The 26,152-nt window shown below is 43.8% G+C and overlaps 1 protein-coding gene across 6 annotated transcripts in view; it reads right to left on the bottom strand.

Annotated features, from left to right (window-relative positions):
• The window catches only part of CRACDL (CRACD like), a 120,295-nt gene that overhangs the window by 46,996 nt on the left and 47,147 nt on the right, over positions 1 to 26,152 (bottom strand). For all 6 annotated transcript variants that reach the window (XR_008995737.1, XR_008995736.1, XM_057496954.1 and 3 more), the window contains exon 2: positions 1,554 to 1,633. Coding sequence is in view for 4 of the 6 variants with exons in the window: in XM_057496954.1 (XP_057352937.1) it covers positions 1,554 to 1,623 (70 nt within the window). In the remaining 2 variants the exon portion in view is untranslated. The remainder of the gene's footprint in view (positions 1 to 1,553; positions 1,634 to 26,152) is intronic.

Below are 26,152 nucleotides of genomic sequence, written 5' to 3'. Positions count from 1 at the left end.
CTCTGGAAATACCCAAAACTAGCACTGATGAAACATATACTGCCTCAGACTAATGAAACAATTCTTCAGATGGTATCTTCTTGCTTCAAATCAGTAATAATTCAGTGTCCCATAATATGCAAAATTTTGAAATTCCATTTGTTCTCTCAGGGTTAATTTTTCTTTTTAATTTAGAAATTATTTATTGAGCAATTTTTTAAAGTTTTAAAGTAATTTTACAAATTATAAAATTTTACATATATACATGCTAATTGTAACAATTTAAATAAATTTCTGGAAGAAAGAAGTTTCTTTTATCTGTTCCCCCATCCCATCCCATTCCTTTCCCTGTGGCTGACCAGGTTAATAACCCTTTGGTCTGTATCTTTCCAAACATTTTCCAGGCATTTATATAGTTAAAAATTTTTTTTACATAAACATGTTATATTACCTATATTGTCTTTTTTAAATTAAAGTATCATTGATATACAATCTTATGATGGTTTCACATAAACAACACAGTGGTTTCAACATTTACCCATATTATCAAGCCCTCACCCCCTCTATTGCAGTCACTGTCTATCGGCGTAATAAGACGTTATAGAGTCACTGTCTTCTCCATGCTACACTGCCTTCTCTCAGGGGTGAATTTTTAAAAATCTCATCTTATATTTGGGTTTATCTGGTATCTATTGAAATGTGATAGAGGAACAGTAGTTCTGATATGGAATAATAAGAAAAATCTATCTATAATACATGAAGTAGTCTTCAATGAAATTAGTTATCTGAAGATAAGGGTAAGCAGCTAGGATTTAATATTATTAGAAGCTGTTCCCCCTGAATTATATCAAAGAAAATCATCCTAGCATTTTGATTTTAAACAAGAGAGAGGGAGACCTTTATTACTGAAATAAGTTGAGTATAAATAGCTAACCTATGGGAAAGGTGCATTGTGGTAAAATCAGTGTTTTCTTAATGTTAATTTACATCTCTATGAAGACATAAAGAGCAATCTATTGATAACAGTGAATCAGTCACATAATTGGGTAACTCTTACAATATATAATGAGATGATGAATCATGGGCCTAGAATTTAGCTCTGTAAAAGGTGTAATAAAGGTCTCCTGAAGTTGAATAAAAACCATAAAAGGGAGGGATCAAAGGCTCTCTTTTGATAAAATTATTTCTTTTGAAAGAGCAAGCCATCTTATACTTTGCCCAACCTCTTACTGATCCTTTGGATGTTCTTGGAAGATAAATGATTGCATTGCGTCATTCTTCCTTTGCTTTCAAGTCAACTAAACACAGGACCATGTTACCTCACGGAATGAGGAAAATGACTTTAAAATCCCCTGTGATGGACAGAGAAGCAAAGGAGCTCTGGGCACTGCCCTGATAATCTGGCCTTCAATAATCTGGATGTGCTCTCCAGTCAGTGTGAGAGAACTTGGGGTGTCTAAACACACTGTGGACTGAACCTCCACTCTTCACACAAAGGCCTGGCTCCATCAGCCCCTCTCCATGCTCTGCAACCCAACGAAGGCTCTTCCAGAGCTGGGGAGTGAGGGCCTTACCTGTGCTGTCCTCCCCAAGGCCTTCTGCAGCTTCTCGAAGCTTAATGTCCATCACCCTCGTGGAAATCATGTCCAGCTCACTAAAATCAGATGGAAATTCATGTTAAAAGGAACATATCTAACAGAAGTTAATGAGGGAAATGGTGGTGGCGACTGCTTTTTGCCCATGACCTCACCTGCACACACCCAAGCAAAGACAAGATTCCAGGGCAGAGTACAGGGACATACCGGCCGAAAATATGTCCACAGCTCAAGATTAGTAACCACACAGGCATTTATCTAATCACTGACCAGAGCAATTTAATGGAAAGTAGATAATTGGAGCAAATGCTTCATCAATTTACACAAGAAAGATTTGGTTCCTTTCTTTCAAAAAGTTTTTCAGAGATTATGTTTTCCTCTTGCTCACTGTAGAAAGTTTGGAAGATACAGAGAAAGAAAATTGCCCATAATCTCACCAACTGAGGATAACCATGGGTAATTATTTCCTTCAAATATTTTTTCTATACAAATATTTGAGTGTGCATGTATACATACACCATATTAGAAAGTTGACTTCCTGTTTTCTTGCTTATACCACATCATTAAAATTCTTCATAAGTGTTATTATAATGGCTTCATAATATTTCAGTATATAACTGCACCATCATTTATTTACATTTTCTTTTCTGAACTTTTTATTATGAAAATTTCCAAACAGATACAAAAGTACAGAGAATATATAATAATTTAATCACTCATGTTTCATTTTCCCCCTTCCCCCCTCTCACTCCCACGAGGTTATTTCAAAGCAAATCATCCCAGGTATTATTAACATTTCATCCAGACTTGGATTATTAACATTTCATTCTTCCTAACTAAAAAATCTCAGACTTCTCATGGAAATCAAATAAATGACTACTTGTCAATGTTCCTGCTGCAGAATACTTAGCTGTAACCCTGATTTCCATAGCTGACTGTAACAGTGCTCTCTACTCCACTCAGACTAACTCACCATTTATTTGGAAGGGTATTTCTTACTAGCAGTTACTATGAATCCTCACACTTAAAAAGGAGGCTCAAATATTTCATTAACCAATTAATATTTACTACTTGTACACAACACATAATGGGAAATTATGGGAGAAATACAAAGAAAATATTTAACAGGGGAAAGGAGTCATGGGTCTTTGCCAGAGTTGGGCCTACTATTTAGGTCTCCTCTAATATTAATGTCAAAATGTCCATCTTCCAATAAGCCAGTTCCCTAAAAGGTTAACAAAGCTTCATCAGCTTCACCTCTCAATTTCTATATAATTTGGTTTCATAAAAATGCCTGGCCAACAAAATGAACAAAAAAAATCCCAATCTCAATTGATGCAGAAAAACCACTTGACAAAATTCAACACCCTTTCTTGAGAAACACACTAAAAAGACTAGGAATAGAAGGGAAACTACCTCAACATGATAAGGGCCACATAAGAAAAGTCCATAGCTAACATCATACTCAATAGTAAAAAATGGAAAGCTTTTCTTGTAAGAGCAAAAAAAAATAAAAGTGCCTACTCACTCCACTTCTATTCAACCTACCACTGGAAGTCCTAGCCAGAGCAATTAGGCAAGAAAAAAGAAGTAAAAAGCATCCACATTGAAAAGGAAGTAGTAAAATTATTTGTTTGCAGATGACATTATATGTATAAAACTCTAAAGAGTCTGTCCCACCCCCCACCAAAACTGTTAGAACAAATAAATGAATTCAGCAAAGCTATAGGACAATGAACACACAAAAATCAGTTGTGTTTCTTACAATGAACAATCTACCTATGAACAATATGAAAAGGAAATTTTTTAAAAATTACATTTATAATGGCATCAAAAGAATTAAATACTTGGGAATAAACTTAGCCAAGGAGACAAAAGACTTATACACTGAAAACTATAAAATGTTACTGAAAAAAATAAATACAAAGAAATAGACAACTACTCATGTTCATGGACTGAAAGTCTTGTTATTGATAATGATGTCCACACTACCCAAACAATCCACAGATTCATTGTAATCCCTATCAAAATCCTGATCCCACAATATCCTGCTCTTCAATGATCCTATGGGGAGAGAGGGCAGCTACCAGGGCATCTCAAGGAGGAAGTGGTAGAGAAGGAAAAGAAGGAAAATATAAGGGGCAAGAAGGGTGAAAATGGCAAGAGCTGGTTAAGAATCACCAGCTATTCCCTTGGGAACAATTCTCTAAGGTTGCCACTGAGCTAGAGAGTACAGTAAGAGCTTACTATTGCTTGAATTTGGAGTTAACCACAACTACAATTACTTACCAAGTATGCCGCATATCAGCTTAATTATCTCACTTAATCCTCAAGAACTTCCAGTATTCCCATTTTGGAATTGGGAACATATATTACATAAGTTTATAAACTGACCCAAAGTACTGAAGCAGAGACACCAGCTGACAAGACCAATGCAGCCCCTGCCTCTCGCAGGCACTGGCCCAGGGAAGGGGAGGGTCCTGAGCTATCTGCGGTCGGGCTTGGGAAGCTGGGAAATCCAGAGGACCCCAATCTCCCACTGAAATGGCTCTGCCTGTCAGGCAGCCCCTGTTCAGGATCAGGCCAGGGCCCAGAGGCTGAAGGAGTCCAGGAGACCACTCACTGGGTCTGACAGGGAATCATTCTGGGAGAACAGGTCAAGGTGCCATCATGTCAACTAACACTTTTGAGTAACCGTGATATTTCCTTCAGCATATCCTGCCACCTCTGTACATCTTAATAAAACATTTCTTGCTGGGAAGTGCTGAGAACATGCAAGTATATATGACAGGGTGTGCGCACATCCCCGTGGGTGGGTGTGCCCAAGGGCACACCACAGCCCAATGAGCAGAGTAGATTTGGAAGCTCAGATCTGCTTCTCCTGGGGTTGAATGATGTGGCTGTGCTAAGGCCGCACAGGGCAGAGGATTCTGGAGCAGATGGGAGGATGGGAGTCTCCAGAGGACAGCCCAGTCCTCATCGTGCTGTGAGGCACATCCCAGTGGGGCCCAGATGCAGAGAGCACCAGTAGATGCCAAGGCTGCCAGGGGACACAAATCGGTCTCATCTCCTGTGGGAAGTTTTAAAACCTGCTCATGCTCTATGTTCCAAACATCTTCATACAATAAGAGTGCAATATGATGCACAGGAAAAGGGCAAAGGCTTGGAAGTCAGGCAGTCCTGGGGTTGAATCCTCACCTCAGCACTTAACAGTGCTGAGCCTATTTCCTTACATACAAAATGGAGATAATAATACTCTAAATGAGACTGAGAACACAGTGTGCACAAGCATTTGCTGAGGATAACTGTCAGTTTCCACAGCTTGTTCCTCACTGCATGCTCACAAACACAGACAAGAACATACACCCGGCACGCAGCAGGTAAGTGTTGATTCTCATGAAGACTCAGTCTCCTTGTGCAAATGGCTCGCTTTAGAGCCATATAGTCAAACTCATGATGACCAGATGACCCCTGAGCTGCCCAGGCCCCTGTAGTCTGATGATCTTATACAGTGAGGTGAATCAAAGTGCTGCCAGGTAACTGATGAAAACACATTCCAGGACACAGAGGAACATCTGCCCTCTAAGACTGCAGTGTACAGACGGAAGACCTTCCCCATCACTCGGACACTCCCGGTGGAAACACTCCACTGCCGTTACCATGGGCTGTCTTCTCTAGTGAGCCTGACAACTTGCCCTTCTGAACACAGGTTCCCCCACCCCCAGTACAATTCAAGGAAAAGCCAGAAGGAAAACCATAATTAGAAAGGCAATGTGGTAAACACCCAACATCTCCCAGCACCCTTTTTGCTTCTCACTGGAACTCAGAGTTCAAGTCAGGCCTCCCTGCTGCCCCTCAACAAGCTTCTGCCTTCTACCCCCTAGACCCTGTTGTTCTGACAGCTCAGGCCCAAGTATAGGAAAACTTATTCTGTAAATCTGGACCTGAGGGGGCCTCTTCAGGGATTCTAATTAACTGAAATGGGTGCTTAGCCTGTAGCCCTCGCTGCAGTTCACAGCACTCATCAGTGTGCATCTGGGCGCCCACAGACCCCAGGGGAGTCCTGTATCCAAAAAAGGCTCCCTGATGGGGCTGCCTCACTCCCTTTCTCTGAACTCTTACTGTAACCACAGGCTTCTTCCCAGCTGATGGCAGAATTCCATCACTAGTTGCAGTTTTTACTGAAAAGTTCTACAAAAGTTTATTCACCTGAAGAATGAGAATAGATTTTAATGTGGTATTTTAAAGGTTCCAATCCACTATATTTATCTACACAATGCAAAGAAAAATGCAACCTGATTACATACCTCTGAGCATGTTATTATGTACGAAAGCCTGAGTGTTCACCCCTGCAGATCCACTGATTTCACACCACCCTCCAGGCCATGTTCACGTCCCTGTGGTTTTGTTTCTCAGTCCCTGTACCTTTCTTCACAATGCACGCCAAGGCTGTCAACAACTTGTTTGTAAGGTGTCCAATGTTCCCCTTCCTCCCAAGACTGTGAGCTTGGTGGGGTGAATGCTATGCCTGTTATATCCATCGCTCTCTTACCAGCACCTACGACCATGCCTGGAGCAAGGAACTGAACACAACACACAAACAAGACAGCTGACAAAAGTAGCAGGGCTTGTGGAGATGACAAAGACAAGTACAAATAGGATGAAAAGCAGGACAGTCATCGGGTTCCAGAAATGGATCTAGTTTTACCATCCAGTTTAAGACTGAGGATATCCTCCAAGTCATTATTGATACCTGACTCTGTAAAAAATAAATAATCCTTATCATGACCCTTCCCAATCTATGTGGGAATTGAAAGAAACTATATTTTCTTTACAGAGCAATATGACTTTAAAAAGATTAAAACAGGTAAATATGTGCTGAAGTGATCACAGTTCAGTGAACTAAATCTTTTAAATTTATTGAGGCTTGTTTTATGTCCTAACATATGGTATAATGGGTGATGGTCCACATGCATGTTAAGAGTGATATTTATATTTATGAATGTATATATATATATATATATGAAAGGATTTAATTCATGCAAAGTATATTTTCCAATCACAAGAGAATTAGAAATCAACAACAGAAAGAATTTTGGGAAATTTACAAATATACAGAAACTGTGCAATGCGCTGCTAGATAACCCAAGTGAGTCAAAGAAGAAACCACGAAAGAAATGGTAACATACTTTGAAATGAATAAAAACAAATCACAACATGCCAAAACATATGAAATACAGCTAAAATGTTGTTTAGAGGAAAATTTATACCTATAAAACACCTATGTGAAAAAGAAGAGAGCTCTTAAGCCAATATTACAACTTTCCACCATATGAAACTAGAAAAAGAAAAGCAATCTGAAACCAAGCAGAAGAAAGGACACAATAAATATCACAGCAAAAATTAATGAAACAGGGAATAGGAAAACATTTTCAAAATTAAGAAACAAAGCTGGTTCTTTAAAAAGATCAACAAAGTTGACTGACCCTTAACCAAACAAGAGAAAAAAAAAAGAAGACCCAAATTACTAAAACTGGGAATGAAAGTGCATCATTACTGACCTTACAGAAATAAAAAGGATTATCAGGGAATATTATTAATAATGTTAATTATATTATATTAACTAATATTAATAATATTTTAGTAGAGCATGCCAAAAAACTAGATAACTTAGATGAAAAGGGAAAATTCCTAGAAAGACACAAAACACTGAATCTGAATCAAAATGAAAGAAAATTTGAAGAGGCTTAAACAAGAAAAAGCATTGAGTTTGTCACTTAAAACTGTGCACAAAGAAAATACCAGGTCCAGATGTCCTCACTGTTGAACACTATCAAACACTCAAAGAAGAATTAATAGAAAACTTTCCTTTCCCCAACTCTTCCCAAAAATACAAGAAAAAATACAGTAGTACTCTGATACCCAAATCAGCCAAGGATATCACAATAAGAGAAAACTACAGACCAGTATCTCTTATGAATATTAACAATACTAGCAAATTAAACCCAGGAGCATATAAAAGTGGGATTTGTCCCAGGAATGCAGGTTGGTTTAATATATGAAAATCAATTAATGTGAAAACCATATTAATAAAATAAAGGACAAAAACCACATCGCTTCTGTGGAGATATGTAAAGTAAGGATGCAAAAATCCTCAACAGAATACTAACAAAACTAATCTGGCAACATAAAAAAGAATTGTACATCATGACCAAGTGGGATTTACATATGAAAATCAATAATGCAATAAACCTTTTTAATAGGATATAGGAAAATACCACATAATCATCTTAGTAGAGATGCTACAGAATAGCATTTGACAAAATCCAACACCATTTCATGAGACAAACACTCAACAAATTAGGAATAGAAAGATACTAAGGGGCATCTACAAAAAATCTAGAGCTAACATCATACTTAATGGTTAAAGACTGAATACTTTCCCTTTAGATGAGGAAAAAGACAAGGATATCCTCTTACACATCTACTCACATAGAAATACAAAGGACCCAAAATAATCTTGGGGGGAGAAAAAGAACAAAGATGGAGGACTCACACTTTTCAGTTTCAAACTTACTACAAATCTACAGCAGAGGGACAGCACAGTACTTAGACAGACAGACATAGAGATCAACAGAATATAGAATTCAGAGTCCAGAAATAAACCTATCCATTTGTGGCCAAATGATTTTCAGCAAGGGTGCCAAGACAATTCAAGGAGGGGAAAAATTAACGTTTTCAACAAATGGTGCTGGAACAACTGGATATTCACATGCAAAACATAATTTGTACTCCTACATCACACTATACATAAAAATTACCTAAAATGGATCATAGATTTAAAAGGTAAATGTTGAAACTATAAAACTCTTAGGAAAAAATAGAGGAATGTCTGTGATCTTGGGTTAGACAATGGTTGTGATAGACACAGATAGATGCAACACCAGAAGAGAAGATAGATAAGTTGGACTTCATCAAAATTATAAGCTTTTTTATTCAAGTAACTCTATCAAGAAAGTATAAAGACAACTCATAGACTGGAAGAAATATTTGCAAACCATATATCTGATAAGGGATTTGTATCCAGAATGTATAAAGAATTCTTATAATTCTATAATAAAAAGACATTCATTTAAAGATAAAAGATTTGAACAGATACTTGTACAAGAAGGTAAACAAATGGCCAATAAGCATGTGAAAAGATGCTCAATATCAATAGTCATTAGGGAATTGCAAATGAAAAGCCAGTGAGATAGTACTTCACACTTACTGGAATGCCTATAATCAAAGAGACAAACCATTATAAGTTTTGGTATGGATGTGAAGAAATGGGGTCCCTTGTTTATTGCTGATGAAAATGCAAAATGTTATAGCTACTTTGGAAAACAGTTCCTCAAAATGTTAAACATAAAAGATATCATATAGTCCTGCAATTCCATTACTAGAAATTTGCCAAAGAAAAATAAACACATACATGTAAGGAAGATCCTGGGAAGACAACAGAGTAGCAAGTGCCAGGAATCTATTTCTCACTGAGGCAACAATTGCAGTGGTAGAATTTACCTAACATAACTATTTTCGAACTATAAAGTCCATTGAAATCTCCCAGTTTCCAGGATTATATGTTAATTGCAGTTAATTTGTCAATTTTAGCTTTTAACCCAATAGCATCTACTCAGTCCCACCCCCAGTCTCTTGACAGGCAGGCACACATCTATTCCAGGAGCATCTTACACACAGCTTGAAGGAGCCAGGTTGGCAAAATAGTGACTACTGTTTAAGATGAGAGTTGCAGACAAAGAGATGCCAGGCTATTATTGTCACAACTCCCCCCACTGTTGCAAGTCCCTTACCTTCTAGCTGAAGTGACTACCAGGAGATTTGAAGTGCTGGTGCCCTATTTCCTCCCCTTCCTTTTTCTACTTACCCCTTAGGGGAGCCAGGCATGCACAGGGAAAGGTGAAGAAGGCTCAGAGAAGAACTAAGAAGACCTTAAGATTACACCTCTGGCTGATCCTCAGCACATATATAACCTATAATAATTGAAAAATAAAAAAGTCAAAAAACAGCAAGTCTGGAGGAAGGGATATAATCTGATTTCCAGACTTATCACATTATTAGACTCAAATGTCCAGTTTCAAATCTGGCCCTAGGAAAGACCTGATGGCAGATCTACTAGACAAAGACTTTAAAACAACTATCATCAAGATGCTCAGAGAACTAAAGGAAGAAGTAGAGAAAGTCAAGAAAACAATATATGAACAAAATGGAAATATCAGTAAAGAGAGAGAAAACCTTGAAAAGAAAAAAAAATTCTAGAGTTGAAAAGTACAATTACTGAAATGGAAGATTCACTCAAGGGATTCAAAAGCAGATTTCAGCAGGCAGGTGAAAGAATCAGAAAACTCAAAGGTAAGACAATGAAAATTACTGAGTCTGAGGAACAGAAGGAAAAAGATTGAAGTAAAGTGAGCAGAGAATAAGGTACCTGTGGGACACCATCAATTAGACCAACAAACATATTGTGGGAATCCCAGAAGGAAGAGAGAAAGGAGCAGAGAGAATATTTGGAGAAATAATGCCCCAAACCTTCCCAAATTTGACGAAAGACATGATTAAGAATATATAAGGAGTTCAACAAACTGTCCAGTAGGATGAACTCAGAAAGACCCAAACTGAGACACATTATAATCAAATTGTCAAAAGACAAAGATAAAGAGAGAATATTGAAGGCAGCAAAAAAGAAAAAAAAAAAAAGCAAATCACCATACACAAGGGATCACACAAGATTATCAGCTGATTTGTCATCAGAAACTTTGGAGGGAAGGAGGGAGTGGGCCAGTGTACTCAAAGTGCTAAAAGGAACAAAAGTGAATCAAGAACCTGTATGTTGCAAAACTGTCCTTCAAAAGCAAGGGAGAAATTAAGACATCTCCAGAGAAACAAAAACTAAGGGAGTTCGCTCTCTCTAGACCTGCCCTGCAAGAAATGTTTCAGGGAGTCCTGCAGGTTGGAATAGATAGGAACTTGAAGCCAAAAGAAGAAATAAAGATCTCAGAAAAGGCATGGGCAATTATAAAAGCTAGTATTATAATAACAATGGATTGTAACACCCCTTTTTTTTTCTATATGATTTAAGAGACTAATACAATTTTTAAACAGCAAGTAGTTGCCTAAGAGCAGCTAGTATTATTCTAACTTTGGTTTTCAACTCCACATTTTGTTTTCCACATGATTTAAGAGACTAATATACTTTTTAAATTATTAGTTGATGTTTTTGGACACAAAATGCACAAAGATGTTATTTTGTGACATCAACAACTGAAAGGAATGAGAGCAGACATGTTTTGTGTGTTACTGAAATAAGCTGGTATAAATCCACATTAGTGTGTTATGACTTCAGGATGTTAAATGTGATCCCCATGGTAACCACAAGAAAAGAGCTATAGTATATACACAAAAGGAAATGAGAAAGGAACTTAAGTGTTTCCCTACAAAAAAAAACCCAACTGAACACAAGAGGAGACAGTAATGCAGGCAATGAGGGACAAAGAAATCTATAAGGCATAGAGAAGACAAATAGAAAAATGACAGAAGCAAGTCTCTCCTTAACAGTCAGCCCTAAAAAAGAAGGAAATTCTGTCATATGCTGCAACATAAATGAACTTTGAGGACATTATGCTAAGTGAAATAAGCCATTCCCCCAAAATAGACAAATGCTGTATGATTCCACTACTTAGAGGAGTCAAAAAACAGAGACAGAAAGCAAAATGGTGGGTGCCAGAGGCTGGGGGAAGATGGAATGGGAAATGATTGTTTATTGGGTATGGAGTTTCTGTTTTGCAAGATGAAAATAGTTCTGGAGATGGATGGTGATGATGGTTACACAACAAGGTGAATGTACTTAATACCAATGAACTGTATGCCTAAAAATGGTTATGATGGTAAATTTTTTGTTATGTGTATTTCACCACAATTAAAAAGCAAAAAAAGTGCAACACAAAAACTTGTACACCAGTGTTCACAGCAGCATTATTTATAATAACCAAAAGGTGGACATAACCCAAATTGTTCATCAACTGATGAACAATTAAAAAATGTGGGGTATCCATATAATGGAGTATCATCAGCCATAAAAAGGAAGGAAGGATTGATACATGCTACAATATGAATCAACCATAAACACATTATGTTGGGTGAAAGAAGCCAGACACAAAAGACCACATATTGTGTGATTCCATTTATATGAAATGTCCAGAGGAGACAAGTCCACTGAGACAGAAAGCAGATTAGTGTTTGCCTAGGGCTGGGGATTCAGTTGCTGGGGGAGGTAGAAGGAATGGGAGGTGACTGCTGATAGGACAAGGTTTCTTCTGGGTGAGACGAACATGGTCTCAAATTAGATTATGTCCATGGTTGCACAACTTGTAAATATACTGAAAACTAATGACTGTACACTTCAAACAGGGGAACTTTATGGTATGTAAATTATATATCAATAAGGCTGCTTAAAAAGAAAGTGTTACTGGGAAAAAAAAGGTCAAATAAAGACATTTTCAGAAAAGAAGACATGATACAATTTGTCTTCAGCAATCCCACACTAAAACAAATATTAAATGAAGAAGGATATGATCTCAGATGGAAGCCTGGAGATGTGGGTAGGAATGGAGAGCAGTACACATGTGGGTAAGTCTAAATATGGATGAGTAGCAAGTCTGTATTTCAGCCAGAGGCTCTGTGCACAACTGTCTCTGTGCCATGGCTCTGCTCTCCCTTCCCCACAAAGTTCCATTGCCTTCCAGCCCAGGCCCTTTGCGGATGTTTTTCCCTCTGCCTGAACATGCTCTTCCCTGCCCTCATGCTCTGCTTTCTTCTTACTAACTCCTACTCATCTCTCAGACACCAGCTTCAATTCCACTTCCCAAGAAGACTGATATGCCTCTTCAGGATGAGCCAGACCTCCCACAATGCACTGTGAGGGCCCCTGGACCTTTTGTTCACAGCACTTACCAGTTTTAATCATATCTATGTTTGCCTGAGCTTTCGACCCAGTTCCCCTTTACAGACTTAAGCCTGCTTACATTCCCTATACATTCAACCAATTTCTCCTTTTCTTGGGGGAAAAGACAAAAATAAACTGACATAACTATTGTTCTCTAGTGAGTCACACCAAGATCTGTCTGTACCATTTTTAGAAAAATAAGTTTCACATTACTGAGGCAAATGGAATGTGTAATGATTGCAAAGTTCCTGTGAGAAATCTCTGTTCAAAAAAAAGTGTGCCAACTTGCTGCTTCATGATAGATATTATCTTCAAGAGCAGAGGACCACCACACCCACCCCAAAGTGGCAGGGGCACCGACATTAGCCCTCACCACAGCCAACTTGAAAGGTGCCAGAGGAGCTCTTGCCCTTTGAAGCAGACACCTAGATGTGTGTGCATAAAACCTTTTCTGTCTACTTATCAGAAAGGATAAGGAGGAGAAAGGCACAGATCTACTTTGACATACAGGAGAAAAGCAGGCAAAGAAATCTCATAAGCAAAGTGCTGAACCCAGAGAATTCAGATGTTGAGTCACAGTGCTCTGAATAGAGCAAGAGGGGAAAGTAAAGGAACTTACTGGGTGGTCAGTTTTGAAGTTTCCTAGTATCCTGTCATTATTTTTTCCTATAAAGAAACTGAAATTAGACTTGGCTTAGAGAAGTGAGTCATTCCCCATCTTGCTAAAAGTGTGTAAAACTTGACCACTGACTCCTTGAGGGTAGGGAACATGTGCCCCTATATGGCATTGTTATATTGTAGGCACTCAATACAAACTGTTAAATGAATGAACAAACCAGGGGCACTTGTAGCACTTGCTAGACAAAAGAATTGCCTCCTGATAAAAATGACACAGTGTCAACTCTCAAATCACAGCCTCCAGGGCCAACCAGCCTGCCAGTATGTCTTAAGAACAGAAACAGACTTCCTTCAAAACACATGACTTGGCTAAACTACATCACATTTCTTAAGCCTGAGTTCTTCTTATCCATTGTTCCCTTTTAAACATCACCTACCCTTTAACCATGCAGAGCAGAAGCTCAAAGGTCTTTGGCAGTGGAGGAATATGGATGCAGAGGCGGTCCATGCTCCAGATGCCTGGTCCCCATCCTCAGGCTTCCCTTTGGCCATGGGCCAGGCAGGGACAGTAAGGGCACCCAGAGAGAACAAGGTAGTGAGCCACAACTTGCTGGGCTGTTTCTCTGCACAGAAACAACACAGCTTCATTCAAACAAACTCAATTATCCACAAGATAAACAGCACAATTTATAAGCATATGAATAGTATCCTTTGTAAGATAAACCACACCATTTTCTGAAGCTTACATAACAGTTGATTTCGTGGTATTCGGATTCCTTGTGAATGAGCAAATTGGTAAGTTACTTAGCTGGGAATGCATACACAACTGCCCAATGCAGAATATACACATATACACACACACGAGAACCTGAGTTCACATACACAGACAAAGTCTATGTGAATCCTCCTCAACAAAACTCATGTCTCAGACTGTGATGCAAGACAGTTTTCAGGGGTAACCTGTTCTCACTCATCTAGAGTATTTTTATACATGATTTGAAAAACATTCGTTTAGATATCTTCAGGTTGTTAGAGTTTTAAAAAAGTCTATTAGAGACTTACAAAACCATTATGTCAAAAATAGGTAAGCATAAGAGCCTCAAACTTTGCAACCTTAATTTAGAAATTTTATTTGTATAATTCTGGGGATAATATATAAATTCATTCTAATGTTGGGGTTATTCTGCTGAGATGTTATCTCACTTGGAAACTTCCCATCTCAGAGTGAGAGCTGTACCTTATGTTGATGGCTGCACACACATGCAACGAATGGGACATTGGAGCCCAGGGCACAGGGAAGCTTCGCTAGGGCTGGTCTATTTTTAACTTCATGGGTTTACTGAGGTCATACACTTCCTTTTTTCATGCATGTATACCAAAAGTAATGGCATGAAGAAAGTTCTTAAGGCTTAATTTATCTAGATGTTACATGTGTGATTGGCATTTCTGCAGCACAGCAGATGCAGAGCTGAGTTTTTTTTCAGTAGGAAGTCATGCTCCAAAGCCTATTAATAAGGAGACATAACACCAACATTCTATTCTGGTCCACTCAAACGAGGCAGAACCAAACAGTGAGGTTGAATAATTATCAGTGAGAAGATTTTTAAGAAACAATAACAATGACTTCCACACACAGGGTTTTACACAGTACAAAAGCCTGTGCTCACAAAGCATCCTTAAGTTGTTGTGTTACTGTCCCTATGTTAACAGAAGAAGAGAGTGAGGCTTGAGGTGTGGACTGTCTGTCCCAGGTCCCTGAGCATCCCCCAAACTGCCAGGATGTTTGCTGATGAAGATACAACATCAATTTCCCAAGACTGTCCAACCAGCCCAAGTGACATGCATATGTGATGGTCACCTGGATGGACAGAGGCCACCATACTGGGAATTTTCCATTTGGTATACCAGACATATAGTTTGTTGATACTGAGTAAATGAGTTTAAATCATGCCATAGCTCTACCTCCTTCTGTACTATTGTGACAGAATAAATGCACCAAGAGTCAAATCAAAGGATGAGGTTATATCTGTGAGGACTGCCAGCCTCTGCTCTGCAGGAACTTGGGCAAGTCTCCCACAGCCTGTGGGTCAATAACAAGCTCTTAGGTGCCAGCATTAAGGTATATGAATAATTCTAATGGCCTTTGACCTCTGCTGCCTTCCCTCTACCCAAATCGCATAGACTATGCCATGCCAACCACGTGTCACAATGAAAACAAAAAACCACTATTTTGTTCAGAATTCACACAATTAAAGGAGATAATGTCTGTATGGAAGTAGGTCATAAACACACTAGAACACACCACCCTGATGCTGAGAGCCAGGGTGGAGGCTGTGACGTGGCCACCCCCTCACAGCCTCCCTGCACTAACAAGGCTCACCTGGAGTCAGGCCTGATACAGGTAAAAGGCCTCCAACACTTGTGTCCTCCCGGGAACTGGCAGCAGGGCGAAAGCAGGACAGGGTGGTCCCCTGTCCACCCCAAAGTGGCTTAGGACCCCTGGAACACCACTGGGTGCTGGTCAAGAGTCTTCATCCCTGTCTCCTAAGCAGGCCCACTGGGCCTGGCAATACCCACATGCCAGGAGGAAGCAGGGGTCTGGCAACGGCAGCCATGCTGGGGTTCCGGGGCTCCCGGCAGGCATGTGGCATGAGCCGTCTGAGGGGCGCACGCACCTCCTCCTTGCACTCCCAGTCTTGAAGGCCAGGGCAGGTGTGGCCCTGCACTGGAGGGTCTGGAGCCACCACCTGTCTCCCTCTGAATGGAGTAGCTGCCCAGTTGCTGAGGATGAAAACTAACAAACCTGGGCTTTGTTTTATTGCATCCACTACAGAAGCAGGAAAAGGGCAATGATCGGCCAGGTCTGTGGTTCCCATCTGAAAGGACTGGTCCCAGGCCAGGTCTGTGGTTCCCATCTGAAAGGACTGGTCCCAGGAAGAAACGAGATCTAATGCTGAGATATCCCGAACAGAGCCAAATGCACTCAAGCCCCCATGCTCCCCTCTCTGAGTCCAGCACCAAGAACACACGGCAGGGCACAGCCTGCCCTCCTGGATGAGAACTGGCTACCTGCAGAGCAGGGTCACTGGGGGAGACAGTCAGTCTCTGCCCTGCACACCTACTCCTTAGCTCCAGCTTTGTTGTTATTTGTTCTTAAAGGCCTGTTACGTTGTCTTAGGTCTTATTTAAGTTTTGTGAATGGCTTCTGAGACCTTCCAAATGAGCCTTTAAGACAAGTGCCTGCTTACCCCACTCACTGGTGGTGCCGGATTTCCAGCACTCCCTGCTGGAGACCTCACCTGGCAAGTGCACAGGCCAGAGAAATCACCCACTGCAGCCTGCTTGGTGAGGCTCCTGGCCTCTCCACAGCACAAGCTGCCCTCTTAGGTGACATCCTCTCTGATTACCTGCAGCTGCCACTTCAAAGTTAACAGACTCCTGCCGCGCAGCATGGCACTGCCACCTGACTCAGTCTGTCCAAAGTCTAAAGGCTGCTGACAGGGGCAGTCAGTGGTTTCCAGGCAACATCTGGAGAGCTGACAAAAGGCTCTCGATGACAGGTGTGATTCTGAATTACTAAAACCAAGCAGGCAGGCAGCAAGAATGACTTCTGAAGATAGTACTAAAAAATGCTAGCTCCCTTTTCTGTTTTCCAAAATGCATCTCTATAAAGTTCTAGTCAAATGGCTTATAATTTAAATAGGAAAGCATAACCAATGTATTTGATGGTGAAAAAGAAAGCAGTGAGTTTAGAAAGCCTGGAAAGTGGTCCCTTGAGTGAGTGCTTTAAAGGCAGTTTATATATACTTGGTCTTGTACACTTGAGTCTGAAGCCCCGCTGCCTCGATGCTGGTAGGAGGAGATGGCTCAACAGGCTCATGGGGTCCCGGCCTCCTGTGAGGTGTGTCAGGGGTCCAGGGGGCAGAGGAGACTATTGAAGAGTCAAGGACAGCTCAAGGCTGATGTCTCTAAGGAGTGTGCCCGCTAGCAGCACTCTCTTCCTAGAGGCACAAGCAGGCCAAATCCAACAAGACCCACAGCGGGGGTCAGCCTCAGTCAGCCACCCTGAGCTTGGAGCCCACTCTGCCCCTTGCTCGGCCTGCTCTGTCTGCTCTGGGCCTGTGACATGCTCCCTCAGGCCTGGCTGGTGGTCAGCATCCCAGCACCCAGGTCAGGCCCAGCACTGGGGCCCAGAGCCCCAGTAGGACAACATTCTTTAGACTGACACAAACACCACAGGGGGCTTCGGCATTGCATCTTGGGGTCACGCTGAATGCTCAGGGACCTAGAGGTACGCTGAAGAACAGGGAGAGGAAGATGCACTCCAGGCCTTGATGCAGTGGCTCATACACATGAATACACATGCCTCCTCTCTGTCCCCTCTGCCTCCTCCTGGGGTGCTCTCCATGGCACACTTTGTACATCTTAAGATTTCTGCTCAGTCTAAGAAGTATGTTTAGGAATTTCCCTTCTTTGACACTTTCTTTGCAGTGCTAAAGCCACACATCCCTCGGCACATGTAAGAACTAAACTAAGGGCCAATAATACCTCTGGTGCATTCCTATTATATTGCAATTTATAACCTGCCCCAGAAAACCCTTCAAACAAGCAAATCAAAGTCTTCATAGTGTGCTATAAATAGAAAGGGACTTTGGACCTGGGCTGGCATTGAGCTTCTTTACCTGAGTCCCAGTTTCCTAACATGGTATGCCTGAGGTGTGGATGGAGACCCACAGCAGATCCTATGTGTCTGCCCAGGGCCTGCACATGGCAGGACCTTGTCAGGGTCAGCCCTGTCCCTCCAGTGCTGGCATCAAGAGCTTGTGTCTATGAGAAGCAGTTTCTGTCATTTTTCTAAGGCATGTTCGCATTTGCTTCCTATACCTCCACGTCATGGAGCTGGAGAAGAAACCATCAATGCAGGGTTTGAAGAGCCCTGAGTTGTAGACTGTGTGAACAACTTGTTCAAGGCTGCAAGGCGCTCCAGCATGGAGCAGCCCTATGGGAGTGTCTGTTCCCAGGACACAGCGGCCCCTCTGGGCTCCACGACCTCTAACGTCCCTCTCGCATGCCCCACACAGGGACCACCACACTGTGCTCTGGCCTGAAGGCGGGAAGTCCCCCTGCTGCCCTGGGCCAGGGCAGGGGTGCGGAGCTGGGTTTCTGTGGGCCTACCCAGACTCAGGCTGGGGAGGACCCCGCACTCCCTGCCCCTCAGCCTACTGTGCCTCACAGAGCAACCCTCACTCACTCCTGGGACTTTAAAGACATCACAATATGCTCTTCAACAATGAACATGCAGGCTGTTCAAATACCAATAGAAAAGATGGATTCACTATCAAATTCCTTACAGCCACAAGGGCAGTCATATCAAACAATTATGGCTCCAAAGCTCAATGATCACATAGGATGGTTAGGAATGAGTTGGATAACTTCAAAATCTTCCCTTTGCTGTGGTTGTTCAGAGTTAAACTTTACAAGTGGTAGGTGCCAAGTATCTGTCCTTTACTCACTTAATATCCTGAAGTGACACTATAAAGAGCGCAATGGCCAGCATGAGTTACATTGAAATTTAACCAAAACCAAAAAAAAAAACAACAACCCAGAAAGATCACATCACCACACTGTTTTCAGTTCCTTCTGGTTGAGCCTAACTCTGTGGAAACACGAAAATGATGCCAAGGGCGGCACCTGAGCTGGGAGTCAGGAGGTATTCTGCACACCCCGCTGCTGGGCGGGGGTCAGGCCACCTCGGGCCATGTGGGGCGGTCCCCCCAGATTATCCTGGCCCACCCTCCCAACTCCCAGGAAGGCAAAAAAAATCACTCCTGCGTGAAGAGCAGGTCCCTGCTATCTCTGCCAGGAGGAAGAGGGGAGGTCCCAGCTGGCAGGGAGAGAGCAGGGGAGGAGGGAGGAAGCCCAGGAGGCTGAGCTGTTACCAACATGTGTTCTACCAGCCTCAGGGACTCCAGAGCCTGTGCCCCAAGGGGTAACACACAGACATAAGGCCCAACATGGGGCATGAAGAATCCCCAGGAAATAACCAGCTGCAACAGACTAAAGAAATGGGCTTCAGTGCTGCGGAGAGAAATAAAGAGGTGCCACACAGAGCAAGAATCTGCATTTATGAAAAATAATAAACGTGCCAGGAGCCAGGGAGCTAATGAAACCACACATTCTCCTCTGGAGATGTGATTACATGAAGGCTGCTGCTGCCAAGGATCTGCCCTCGTGGGCCTGCAGGACACCAGGTGTCACAACATAAAGGTGGCCTGCCTGCCTGTTCGCATGCCTCTGTCTACTCTCAGATTTTCCATCAGCTGCAGGACCCTGGGTTAAGCTACAAGCTCCACAACTGGCTCCCTGGACTTGGGAGCAAAAGCCAGGGTGCTCCAGTGATCTCACTGACCATGGAGAATATTCAGATTTAGAGTTAGATGTGAAGACTGGAGGAAATAGTAAAATACTAAAAACAAATTCTGTCTAGCCTTGTTTGCCTCTGTTTTTTTAAATTGAGTAAAAATACTGGTAATATTATTTTAATGCCTTTTCAGGTCTAAAATCACCTTGCGAGTTTAGTAACAAAATGAGAGTAACTTAGTTTTTTTATTTTAAGCTAACTTAAATATAGTTTATTTAGACAATCAGTACAAATGCATTACAGAGCATACATCTACTGTTAAATTACTTTTCACTCTTCCCCATTCTGTTACAAGCTGTTACCATTCCTTACTGAACACAGCTTTTTGCCCTGAGACTGTGAGCTTATTAAGGGCCAGATGATATGGAATGCAGCTTTGTGTCCGCAAAGCTGAGGGCATGTGTTAGGCCCAATAAATAGTTACTGACTTAAATGAAGGTACTGGAAGTCTAATTTTAAAGTTTTCACTAACCAGCTTCTACTTTTTCTGCTGCTTCATTGTTATTATCATGGGAAAGTTAAGGCAGAACCGCAAGACTGAGCACACATGATGCCCCCCTCCCATCACTCACCCTTGGCAGACATCACTAATCATCCACAGCATCATCCTCAGAGCTGCTCACCACATGGTACTCCAGAAAGCTACTGCTGCCAGCACTTGGAGCAGCACTTGGCTAGAAGGCTGCCGACCCATTGGCAGAAACAGCAATAAATCTTCAGAATTGGGTTCTAGCCATGGCTCTACCACTAACTAGTTACTAACTGGCTGAGTGACATGGGACAAACCATTTCCCTCTCTGGTCAGTCTCACTTATGATAGGAATGGTTCGGACTGATATTGGGCATCTAACAGTCTATTTGATTACTTCTGAAAAATAAAGGTCTGTAAAATTGGCACAAAATTCATTTGCTGTGAAGATGTTTTAGTTAGCCAACATATGAAACATGGCTGAGCTGAGAATAAGACATATTGAAAACACATTTTCAAAATCTAGTTCTCAATGTACTGCTTGTTTGTGATACAGAACAATGGAAAGGCAATGGAGATACACAGGAAGCCCCTCTGGTCTGGGCCCACCCACCTTACCTGCTGCCATCCCCCCACGAGCACACGCTGCACCTGAGCTACTCTGTTCTCCCACAGGGAATTCCCGCTCTTCACCTCACCCACAGGTGAGCAACGTTTACCACCAGCCTGGCCCTGAGAAATCTTTGCACTTGCTGGGCTCCCATATCCTCCTTCTTCGCCCCTGTCCCCTCACCGCATCATTTCTTACACATCTCTCTTCCGGACTTTGAGCTTCTTGAGGGCAGAGACAAGTTTTTTTCATTTTTGTAGCCCATACATCTATACACGGTAGGTGCTCGGTAAATATTTAATGAGTAAGTGAGCCTTGTCACCTACATTTACAAAACCTGAGGGCAACACTCATTAGCTAACTAATCCATGATCACTTTTAATAAGATCTTTCACTTTATTAAATTTCTTTGGAATGTCTAAAAAAAATAATCCTCAAATAGTTGGTTTTATTGGAGCCATTTGGTAAGATTCTCTGACAAAGTGTTCCTGTGTGATTCAGATGCGGGGACTGATTAGATCTGACATAAATATCTTCCTATTTTGTGATTCTGAGACATCACACTCAGAGAGTGAGGACGTGGAGCAGTATGAACATACATTTGGTGGGTTGTGTGAAGACATCTAATATTCCAAATTATTCCAGACACTCTGTACTCTAAAGACCTTTAAGAAAGCAACAAAGTCCCCATTTTCATAAATATTTCCATGGGGGTGGGTGGGCGTAGTACAGAGATGCCCCCCACCACAGAGCACTTAATGACTTTGGCATCAAGTTTCTCATGGGTCAAAGCTGGCCTCCTCAACTAGACTGCAAAGTCTTTGAAAACAATATCAATACATTTAATTATTTCTGTATATCCCAAGGTGCCAAGTGTGCAGTAGGTGCTTAATAAATGTACAGTGTTAATACAGTGCAACATATAAACCATGTACCCCTCCAGCTGGCCAGGGTCATTTGCGGACACAGCGCTGGGCATGGTGCTGTAGTTGAGAGAGTACCGCGTGAATTCCTTAGTTGACTCATACACAGGAAAGTGACCAAAGGCAGGCAGGCATGTTGACCAGCCAAGATTCCATGAACAGCTGAGGACTGGAGGTTCCTCAAACTCCACCTTCTAGTAGCCAGAGCTTGATGAGGATGGCAGCTTCCCATGTTCAAGAAACTGCTGTAAATATTTCATAGGCATTTATTCTTTAAATGTTACCTGAATTGAATATTAAGGGCATTACATCCCAGCCAGACACCTCTGAGTCTTCAAAGCAGGTGGCAGTTGGCACTAGCATGGGCATAGGGAGGAGGCTGGAGCCCGAGGTGTCCCTGCATCCATGAGCCAGTGGCCACAGGGACCCTGCCCCTAAGGGCATTTGCTGGGAGCCTGCTCCAAGGCCCTTACAGGGTTTACAGTGCTCTTGCAGCAAGGTCGGGTCATGGCTCAGCTAGGAGGCTCTTCTGTCCCCACCTAGACAGCTAGTTTCTCTCCACAGGCAAGGACATGACCCAGCGTGACAGCCACAGTGTCTGTGAGACACTCAGCTGTGCTGGACTCAGAGGTGCCAAAAGCCCCAGCCCGAGAGGAGTAAGCACAGGACCAAGTCTGACACAGCCACCACCTGGGAGGGAGGCCACCTGTCCCTCCTGAGTCTCCTTGGAAAGGAACACCTGCTGAGCATTCTGCTTAAGAGCTTGGGGTGCTGACAGGCAGACCACCTGGAGGACTGTGCCTCACCTTCCGGGAAGCCCACCCTCAGCATGGCTCAAGTGCTACTTCTGGGGTCCTAATGGCTTCAAGGCAGTGTGTCTGAGGAGGCTGTGGCCCTGATTTTCACTGGAGACAGCCCATGGGATGGCGTCCCACCTGTCAGAGAATGTTCAGAGGTCTCATGGGTGAGACCCAGTTCCCCCACCGCTCCAAGTGCAGTCTGGGGACCAGCAGCCTCAGCAGCACCTGGGAGCTGTTAGTGGTGCAGACGCCCAGGCTCGACCCAGACATACAGACTCAGATCTGCACTGGAACAAGATGCCTGGTGATTCCTTTGCATGTTAAATTTGAGAATCACTGCTTTAGGTCAGTGGTTTTCAACCCTGGTTGCTCATCAGAATCATCTGGGGGCTTTTAGAACTCCTGAAACACAAGCCATGCCCCAGTCCAACTGCCAGCAGTGGGACCCAGGTGGCAATATTTCTGTAAATCCCCCAGGTGATTTCAAATGCAGCCAGGGTAGAAAGCCACTGTTCTGAAGGCAAGTCAAGACCCCCATGTATGGCCCTCATGTCATTAGGTGAGGCTTCAGCTGGGGCACTGTGGGAACACTCCCACATGTAAGGACGCAGTGCTCACCCACAGGACAAGGAGCTGCCACAAGCTTGGTGCCTGCACCACCCAAGCAGTGGACATGTCTGTGGCCTCCAACATGTCCTGGTCCATGACCTGGTGGTAGGAGCTCAGCACACAGAATCATTTTTTGGGGAGGAGCTCTTCACGTTGATCCAATCCCCTTCTGAAAGGTGCCTCTTACAATACAGGCTCAGGGTGGCCCAGAAAGTCCCACCTGCTAATCAGGGCTAGGTTGTACTCAGAAGGCCTGGACAACGGGAGTTGCTGTAGAAGGGGCAAGATGCTTTCCAGCTCCCAGGGGGGGTCCTGGAACAGTACGGGTGAATGATCTAAAGCACAAACGGGGAGGAGCGGGCTTCACGTGGAAGCACACGGTTCCACATCTAATGCTATACTCTCCATAATAAAACGTTTACTTTTGAGTCACCAAAGGTCAGTTCAAACAAAGGGGAACTGAGAAGCTCCAGTATCCATGAGGGGCTGCAGCCTCCTGGGAAGAGGAACCCATCCAGCAGGGGGTGGTCAAAAACCACCTAGGCTGCATGCCACTTGAAAGAGCAACTCCACTCCCACGCACTACTGAGCACAGAACATGTTCACCCAGGCCCAGACAGGCCCAGACATCCAGGGACTCACTAAGAACCTGCCAAGGCCTGTTGATCCAGGGCACAGCCCAAGACAGGAGCTGCAGATGTGGCCCAGGCCTAAGCTGGTCAATGCAGTTCCACCTCCTGGCAAGACTGGTTATTTCAGGGGCATATGACTCATTTCAGGCTGAGGAAAGGAAGGCTCTGAGAGTTTATGGATTGTTGAAAAAGAATATTTGTCTTCTGTTGGGTCTGGGAGGACATGAGTCTAGGGAGAAAATCAGCACCAAGACATGAAGAGAGAAAAGCAAGTGCACCTGGGGACTCTGTTTAGCATCCTGGATCCAGCTGTGCCTGAAGTCAAATATCCATGACATTCTAGTTATAGGAGCCACAAAGTCTGTCTCTCTGGTTTTTAAAAAGCCAGACAAGCCTTTGCAAGCCTTATGTGCAAAAGAAAGAGCCCCAGCTAATTCTCTGAGCAAATAGGGCTAGATGAGTGATGGCAAACTATCCAAACCCTCTGGAGCTGCCCAGACATGCTTTGTTTGGTTCTATTTTTAGATCTATAGGACAAAGGGGTCTGGCACACTCTCAGGACAGCTGCACCCAGGCCAGGCTGGGGCAAACAGTAAGGCAGGTATCAGTAAGGGACAAGTGTGTTTACCATAGACTGACCCAGTACAGAGGCATGAGCGACTCCCATGTATCAGAGTCACCGCTGAACAGCACAGTAACCAGCAGAATAAGCAACCTCCAAGCTGTCCCCATTCCCTGCACATGCCCAGTGTGTCGTGGCAGCCTCACCTCTTCCAATAGGTAAAAAACAGTCTGGCACAGGATGAAGGACAAGGCATTAGAGTGAGACACTCTCAGGGGGACCCAAGTAGTGGCAGCAAAATCCTTGGGTGGAAATTGCCACAAGGGGTGCTTAGGAAAGCAAGGCTTTGATGTCTCACATGGTGTCCCAAGCTCCAGGAGGAGCAGAGCAGCATAATGGCTTCTGTGCTTCGGAGGTGGCCTGCGGGGGGAGGCAGGTCACCCAACTCAAAGGGCCCACAACAAGGGAAGACAAAACCAGCCCAGAGTGACTGGCACAGAGGAGGGAGAACAGAGGTCTTGACAGAGCAGACAGATGGCTCCAAGGACCAGCAGCATTTCTCCCATCCGGATAGTCAAGCAATCAGTCCACCTCCCAGAACCTTGGAGCCACCCACTGGGTGCTGAGGCCTAGAAGAAACATCACACTGGTCGAGATTAAGATCAGGGCTCAAAGCAGAAATGAAGCTGAGCTGTAGGCAAGCCAGGTTGTTTCTGAGGCACTGTGCTGGTGGCCTGCGCCCTGCACCTGGGCAGCCTGGCCTGGGGTCTGCATATGGCAGGTGGGCACCGAGGGGCAACAGCATGTTGCTCCCACTGCTCCCAGTCACCTCAGGTGGAGCGCATTTGTACAACCATAACACAAAGTGCAGCTTGCGCGACAAAGCACGAGGATAAGCCTGGGCCTGAGCTGATCAGAGAGCGCACCAAGCTGCTGTCTGCCCTGGAGTCCTCCTGGCTGTCACTCACCAGCAGGCCTCCATTTCTCATCTATCACAAGCCCAGGCCACTGTGCAGGACCAAATGAGATGATGTAATGCAGAAAGGAAATGTGGAGCTGATGGGAGGGATCATGGCTCACCGTTATTTCTGGCATCTCTCAGAAGGCAGCACATGGGCACCCACCCACACCACCTCCGCACAAGGCCTGCTCTGGCCGTCCCATCCCCAACTTGCTGGAATGTGGATAGTGCCGCCCACGGGAGAGGATCTGTGGCTGGGGAGCAGCCTGTACTGGGAGGCAGGGGCGCCAGACCCACAGATGCCCCATCCACCTGGAGACACAGGCCAGCAGAGGGCATGAGGAGAACTGTGGGTGACAGCTTGGTGCTAAGGGTACCCTGGAAGCACCCACAAACACCTGCCCCCTCCTGCCAGAGACAAGCAGGGAGTCTGAGAGGAAGCCTGGGGTCACAGTAAATTCCCTGCCCTGGCCAAATTACTCAGAGGTCTGCACAGCTCACAGAGCCAGGAGTGGGGCTCAGCACAGGGGTACAGGGTACAGCAGTGCTGGAGGGAGCCAAGGACCTGTCCCAACCTCACACACAGGCCTACAGTGAAGAAGCATGCATGGCTGGGAGAAGGTGAAAAAGGAGTTAAGATGGTGGGGCTGGACCTGAACCCACCCTCTCCCGCAGTGACTGAAAGGCAGCCTGCCCGGCCACATCACCAAGACATCCCTGCCTCACCACTGCAAAGGAAAGCTAGGGTGGCGATCTGATCCCCACCTGCAGGTGCCTGACAAATGGCAGGGTGAACCTGGGCCTTCTGGAGAGTGGTGCCAGACTGTGCCTCTTCCCCAAACCCCAGAAAGAAGACACCATTGCGTTGGCTTCACCCCACAAGGAGAGGACTGAGAAGGTGCCTGACACAGAAAGGCATGGGACTGTGGGAAGGGTATGTGTCCCTGGCAATTAGGTGTCTGCAAAGGGGC

The sequence above is a fragment of the Manis pentadactyla genome, chromosome 2 (assembly GCF_030020395.1).
Source record: "Manis pentadactyla isolate mManPen7 chromosome 2, mManPen7.hap1, whole genome shotgun sequence".
In the NCBI taxonomy this organism is placed as follows: domain Eukaryota; kingdom Metazoa; phylum Chordata; class Mammalia; order Pholidota; family Manidae; genus Manis; species Manis pentadactyla.
This window is presented reverse-complemented; position numbering and strand designations above follow the sequence as displayed.